Source organism: Choloepus didactylus, chromosome 3, assembly GCF_015220235.1.
Source record: "Choloepus didactylus isolate mChoDid1 chromosome 3, mChoDid1.pri, whole genome shotgun sequence".
Lineage (NCBI taxonomy): Eukaryota > Metazoa > Chordata > Mammalia > Pilosa > Megalonychidae > Choloepus > Choloepus didactylus.
This window is the reverse complement of record NC_051309.1, coordinates 79,597,905-79,605,469: the sequence shown is the minus strand read 5'-3', so window position 1 is coordinate 79,605,469 and position 7,565 is coordinate 79,597,905. Positions and strand designations below refer to the sequence as shown.

Genomic DNA, 7,565 nt, shown 5'->3' with positions numbered 1-7,565 from the left:
AATGAAAAGAACAATAGAATAAAAGAATTAAATAAATAAATGAAAACATAATGAATAAATAAGGAAGTGAATAACTAAAAAATAGAAATGAAATTTCTAAAGTAGGTCTTGGTGAGCTGAAAAACAAATTATTAGAAGACTGCAATGAAAACTAAGATGCTAGCTTGAAGATTTTTTAAAGACAACAATGGCTCTTTTGCCATTGCTTGCATAGTAGCAGAAAGGCTTTACATTGTCAAATGCTTGAAGGTACCCACAGTCAATGGTAGCTCTGGTCTCTCTGTGCCATTTAAATGAAATAAGAAGTTAGAATTTCAGAACAGTTTGAGTCCCCAACCCTCCCCCTGTGGGTTCTGGGAGTTTTTGTAGCTTCTTTCATTGCCAAGTGCAGGCCTGTCCTGCACATCAGACACCCTTGCAGGTGGATTCTCTCACTCCTACCTACCTACCTTGTTTACTCCCCGAGGTGGGGGAGGGAAGTGAAGGGTCAGGTGCGACCCAGTAGGGGGAGTGGGAGAGCTGGGCCAAGGGCAGCCCGAACATGTCCTTGGGTGTGGGTGTGGGGTAATTTGGGTGGGAGCGATGAGGAGACTACCATCACCAGCTCCTGCGCCTAGCTGGTGGCGTGTGTGCAGAAGGAGCGGGCATAAACTGGAGGTTCCCTCCTCTCCGCGACACTCACGGACCCGGCCGCCCGCCCTCCCTGGGTGTTTCCCTGCCCTGTAGCCAGGGTGCCAGCCTGAGGAGTAGTTTCGCTTCCTCCTGGCTCCGGGATTTCTTTCCAGGCACCCCGTGGCCGGGGAAGGGGGCGAAGCAGGAGAAGGAAGACTCGTCTAGGGGCTGCCCGCCCCGCTGCGCCGGGTTGATGGACCGGGCCGCCCCGGGCAGCAGCGCTAGCTCCCTGTCACTGCTTCTGGCCCTCGTCCTGGGTAAGTGGCCGCGCTGGGCATTGGAGACCCAGGAGAAAAGTCTGGGGCTGGAATCGAGGGGAGGGCAAACCCCGATGCACGCTGACATCTGGACACCAGGGTGCAATGGAGCTGGCAGGGGCGGGTCGGAGAACTTTGACCACTGGGAGAGCGGGAGGTTAAGGATCCAGCAACTCCGTACCTGGGACTGCACCTGTTGGAGGCTGTCCCTGGGTGGGTGGGGAGGCCCGAGGGCGGAAGGGATCCCTGGAGCCGAGCTGTTCGTACTGCCCGCAAAACAGCTGCTGACGTGTGCTCAGAGCTCAGGCCTGGGAGGCGCCGGGCGGGGGCTGCCCAGGAGTCAGGGGGGAGCTTCGCAAGGCTGGGAGAGGTGGTGGGAGGGAAATACCCCGAAGGAGGGGTGTTGTTACTGAACCTAAAAGGCTATTACGCCGGAGGCAGAGGAAACGGAGCTAGCCCTTGATTTAGGATGCTGGCCGGAGTGCAGGGCACGGTGGAGAGCATTTACCTGGTGTGTGCGTCCCAGGCGTGCGTATGTGTGTGTACGAGTGTGTCTGCGTGTGTCTGTGTGAGAAAAGGGGGAAGGAGAGAGGGAGACGAAGAAGGAAAGAGGCCCTCTGGGAATGAATTACTGTACCTATTTCTTGCTGAGAGAGCTGGGAGGATGTAAGGGAGAAAAGAAGACTCCAGTTCTAAGATCTGAATCTCCCGTTGCTGATGGGGAAACAGAGGAAAGGGAAATGAAATATTTCAGTGAAGGAAATATCAATGAAACCAATAAATGCTTTACTTGGAATGTATTATTTCCTATTTTAAGACGAAATTGCAGGAGGGAGAACTTCACTTGGTAGGTTGAAGCTGTGTTGTTGGTGACCTGCTGTGAGGGACGAGTAGCCTGCAGAATAATAGTAAGTGCCTGGAACCCAGGAGTCAGAGCTCCCATAGAGGGAGCTGGGACCTCAGGTGCTGGGGAAGGGTTACAAAACTGGAAGTGAGGCTCTCTAGCCCTCCCATGTGGGAAAGCAGCAGGAAGGCAATTAGATGAGAAAATCCCACTGACTGAAGGCATTACTCTTTGCATGATGGTTATTTTGAAGGCAATGAAGGGAAGGAAAATCAGCTGTCTTGTATCTTAGCTGTGGAGGGATGGGGGTGTTAGGGAGAGAAGGAGAATTTCCACAGTGTCTACATGACATCACCCCTACCTTTGAACCTGGGAAGAGGACACCACAAATGGAAAGGAAAGATAATATCGCTTATGGAATGAAAGCTTTCATTTGGCTGTGCCCTTGGAGTAAGAGAGGTGGCGTAAAGATATCATGAACTTGGTTGGAGGTGGATCAGACTTAGGATCATAGCTCTAGAGACAAGACTGATTTAACAAATGTTCAGAGGAAGTAGTCAGTAACAATTAAGTGGGGGAGTGATGTGACGCATGAAGAAAATGATGAATCTGAGACTCAGGCCCAGACACTCTACAGGTGCTCTTGCCAGCCATTGCTTGGTTGCTTGGATGGAACTGGCGTTCTCAATCTTCACCTTGTCTGGACTGTCCGTAAGTCAGTACTTTCTGAGAATCTGCTGTAGTCAGTGAGATGCTACATTAAGTAGGGGTGGAAAGAAGGCTCAAGAGATTTCTAAGACCTGATTCCTTCCTTAAAAGATCTATGTTCTAGTTGGGTAGGCAAGACTAACAGATATGAAACACTAAGAAAAAAATTCATAAAAGCAGCAAAGAGAGCTCTCAGCAGTGAGGGTTGGAGTGATGGGGGAAAGGATTCATGGAGGACATAAGTGAGTGCCTTGAAGTTTGGTCAAGATTTGTGATAGTGGAGAAGAGAGGGGGTAGATAGATAAGGCGGAATAGCGTTTAGTAAAGCTTTGGTGATGGGAATGAGAATGCTTTACTGGAGAGGCAGACAAACAGGCTGCCAGACAAGAAGCAACCAGATTATCAAGAGTCAAAAAAGACAGATTAAATAAGGGAGTAATAAAATGCCAAGTAGTGATTTTTAATGCTATTTTATTGAGATATAGTCACACACTGAATAATCCATCCAAAGTACATAATCAACAGTTCACAGTATCGTCACATAGTCACCATCATCAATTTTAGCAAGTAGTGATTTAAGAAGGGAAATCTGGCAGTGGGTGTAGGGTGGGAGGAGGAAAGGGGGACTGTGAGTGAGAGAACTTGATTGTCTCATAGATATAATGCAGTCATGAGCTAATGTGGGCCTAAATTAGGGTGAAATGCCAGCAGGAATGTCATGGTAGAATGATTATTCAAGGTTGATGGGGATTCACCCCCCCTTTACTATCACACAATATTTTATTCTTTCCTTAATACTTGTCAAAAGGTAGAAGTGGAAGAAAACTCTAATCCTATGCTAATGTACACTAGGGCTAATGAAAATGTACAAGCACCCTGTTGAAAGATAGGCTTAGGGACTTGAATTTGGTCTCTAGATCCCCTAAAAGTACTTGCAAAATGCCAAAGGATGTAATTTGTTTACATCAGTGTTTCCGTAAAGTGATCCCATTTCTATCATACATTCTTTAATTTAAGTCCTATTTCTAATTTGTCTCTTTATTTTATTTACTTTTGGGGGGTGCATTTTATTTTATTTTATTTTAAATCATATTTTTTATTGTAGAATATAACATATATATATAACTTTGTAAGTGTAATTTAACAAGTAGAGAACAAATTTCAAAGAATGTTATGGGTTACAGTTCCACAGTTTCAGTTATTTCCTTATTGTGAAATATAACATATATGCAAAAAGGTAATATCACTGCCTAGACATCCCTTAAGATCAGAAAAGTGATTAAACTAGAGGAAGGGGTAGCAACAGACAAAATGGAATTTAACAAAGGATTATGAATACTGAATCTCTATACAGTTTTCTTTTTCTTAGTCATTAGGGCATTAGAATAGCTAGAAGAAAAGAATTAACATGGTGGAACTGTAACCCACAGCATCCTTTGAAATTTGTTCTGTAGCTTCTTGTTAAATTGCAATTTGAAAGTTATCACCTTTTTGTGTATATGTTATATTTTCACAATAAGAAAAGAGCTGAAACTATGGTGCTATAATGCATAACATTTTTGGAAATTTCCTATGTAACTACTTGTTAAATCACACTTTATTTACTTTTTGAAAAGAATGTGAGCAGTGTGATGGCACGTGTGTGTGTGTGTGTGTGTGTGTGTGTGTGTGTGGCGGGGGAAAGCATGCTGATAACCAGCAGTGACAGGCAGGAGATCTTGTCCCAGCTCTGCCACCCCCTGCCTCTGAGATGGTCTGCAAATGACAACTTGCTTTCGGGATGGTCGTTTTCATTTCATTACATTAGATGATGACTAAGGTCCTTAAAAAGTTGACATTCTAAAATTCTTTAACCAACATTTGCATTGGAAGTTTAAAAGAAAATCTTTTTATAACAGTATATACCTTCCATTTACTTTTTAATGAGCTGCAAACTTTGTCATAATGGAGAGAATCATGGTGCTTGCTTCTTTGAGAAATATGGTAAAGGATCAATAACTTTGTTCAAAGTTTTTCTTTTAATCTTGAAGAGATTCAGATATTGCTTTCTTACTCTGGTTTTAATTTCTCTCTCTCATCAAAATGCTATATAATAACTGAAACTGAAATAATAACCAGTGAAACCCGTGTTTTTTTGTTTTCTTTTGTTTTGTTTTGTTTTGTGTTAAGTGAGTTTTAAAGTGGGTGGGGAATGGGGAGTTAATGCTTAATTGGTATGGAGCTTCTCTTTGGGATGATGGGAAAGGTTTGATAATGGATGGTGGTGATGGTGACACATTGTGAATGTAATTAACACCACTGAATTGCATATTTTAAAGTGGAGAAAATGGGAAATTTTAGGTTGCCTTTATGTTATCAGAGTAAAATTTTTTAAAAAATAAAACTGTACAACACCAAGAGTAAAACTTAATGTAAACTATGGACTATAGTCAATAATATAAACAAAATAAGTGATGGAATATAAGGCTGTAATAATTATAAACACATCCCAAATGACCTTGCATACCCTGATAACTAGTTTGAGCTTTACCTATAGCTACAAAACCACTGATTTATTTTAAATTGCAAGGGCTATGATAAGATTTTCATTTTACGTATCACTCTGATGGCATGTAAGCAAGCTTGGAAAAAGGAAAAATACTTAGGAATTTGATGCAATAATTTAGCTGTAATATTACGAAGGCCTTCAATGCACAGAGATAGGAAAGGACAGAATTACTTAAAAGATAAATGTATTTAGGAATTGGTAATTATTTGGATGTTGTGAGTGAGGGAACACTTGGATTGTTGACATTTTCTAGGTTTAAGATTTAGGTAACCATGTTATTGGAATAAGTAAGAGAAGCAGGTTGAGGAGCTACAGAGAGATGAATTCAATATATTGAACCTGAAGTGTCCATTGATCCCTCAACAGACGTATCAGGGCACAGTCTGAAATAGGAGTCTGGAGCGTAGATGATATTTGAGATATGCTGACATTCACATCCAGGTAGAATTGCCCTTGAAAGAATCTTTACAGAGGCCAAAGAAACTATGGGGGAAAAACCTTGAGGAAAAACCAGCAATGTGGGAACTAACAAAGGTAAGCATGGCAGTTTTCTGGGAGGTAAGGGGAAAACAGGGGCAAAGGAATCCAGGAAGCCAAATTAATAGAGTTCAAGAGAAGACTGTTCAAGAACTTTAAAAAAAAATGTTCCCTCCGTAGCAAAATCTGTGACATTGATATTAGTAAGTTGATTTTCAGTTCTGCTTGAGAACATGAAAGTATTCTTGATGTAATATGCTTTAAAACACCTAGCTGTCAAGTTCTATTAAGCAGGTAGATGGCAGCAAGTGAAATTCCCATTGTACAAGTGAAAGTAACTGAAGCCCCAAATGCTTAAGGACTTTGGGATTTGCCTAGTTGTGCCTTTGGCTTAAAAGAACACTAGGAATTATTTTTCGTCTTCAAGTATCCTAGGTTTTGCAGGCCACACTTGAATTGCTATTGCTCCATTCTCAATTGTGTAGAAATTCTCAAGCAATTCTGGGAGACCCCAGTCTTTCAGCTGTGCTCACTGGTGGTGGTTGACCTGCCAATGTCTGTCCCAAGGGTCCGAGCCTCTGGCACTGCCCCCATCTTTGCCCAAACTGCTGGCCCCAGGGCTCCTGTACTCCCTAGGTCTAACAGAGATCCTGATGGGAAAAACTCTTCTTGGCTTTCTGTCACATTTTTACAGTAATCAGTTCATGCCAGCACACAGAATGAGTGTCGAAAGGGGAGCTGGGCCAGCGAACAGGGCAGGTCCCATGCTGTACCCCATCACCAACCTGATCCTTGAACCATCTTCAGAGCTTTTCCATTAGGACAGGGGATGTCCTAGGAGGGCCCAGACAAGTCAGAACCCCAGGCTGAATACAGTTTAGGCTCAAGCCATGATCATGATTCACTTCCGAAATTGTCTTCCTTGGTTAATGTAAGTATGAGAGGGCATGCCCTAGGGATGATTCGACTATATGCTCTGGGAGGTCACGGCCTGCATCTGTCTTTCTAACCAACGTATCCACAGCCCTAGCATAAATGTAGGTGTTCTGTATATACATTTGGCATTTAGTAAATTGATCTATTCGGGTAATTTTCATACTAACATATGCAAATTATGCACCTCTCTTTTTGGGAATTTATAGAAAGAGAGAAGAATTGGAGATAGAAAAAGGACATACAGCAGGAGGATTAAATGTATATATTATAGACAAATTTAACATAAATGTAAATTATATTTATCTCTATATAAAGTACTTATATGGTTAATGTATCATCATTATTACATTAATAATCTGCTTAAATTAATAGAAAATTAATCCATGTAACTTATGTAAATAATAATTATCAATAATATAATCTACATCAGTCAATTATGACTTAATAATATAATAAATATAATTACTTTTCCAGTCCATGGAGATATGCATAATTAATTAAAATCAATATATTTTATAATAACTAAATCATACACACACAAAAGCACATAAAGTAATGCAGCCTTGGGGGTCACCAAAGGAAGTCAACGGAGAGTAAACCTGGAGACTTTCGGCACGTTAGAAGGGAGGCTGCAGAGGCTTGTGAAGGAGTGACTAGTGGTGTGCAATGTTAATGGACAGAACTAGGGCTGCTATTCGTCTAATACTAGTTCACCTGTGCTGAGTTACTGAGTAAAGGTGATCCAAAGCTTTTAGCATTTGGGTAAGTGGGTAAGGCCCGGGAGGCAGGAAATGGGAATTGGAGGCTTTGAGTCATGGAGTTGGGAAGACATTGAACAGAACACTGGGATAGAAAAAGGATCATGCATTCAAATGGTTCCTAGAAGGTCTGTTATATACAGACCAATACAGAGTGAATGTATAAAGATTTAATTGAACTATAGAAGAGTTTCTAATGAGCAAGGCAGGGTAAATAGAAAAATAATGTTTTATAAAATAATTATTATAAATATTCATTCTATGCTATTTTAAACCTATTGCAATAACACTATATTAAATGGTATAAAATGTCATTAGTATCTTTATGCCAAGTTGATTTGTTTTTATTTTACTAAAACTATTTA

General features: G+C 41.4%; 1 protein-coding gene across 1 annotated transcript in view; it reads left to right on the top strand.

Annotated features, from left to right (window-relative positions):
- Nucleotides 1-607: 607 nt before the first annotated feature.
- Nucleotides 608-7,565, top strand: part of BTC (betacellulin) — a 52,111-nt gene continuing 45,153 nt past the window's right edge. The window contains exon 1 of the mRNA XM_037828973.1: nucleotides 608-929. Coding sequence (XP_037684901.1) covers nucleotides 866-929 — 64 coding nt within the window. The 5' untranslated portion in view covers nucleotides 608-865. The remainder of the gene's footprint in view (nucleotides 930-7,565) is intronic.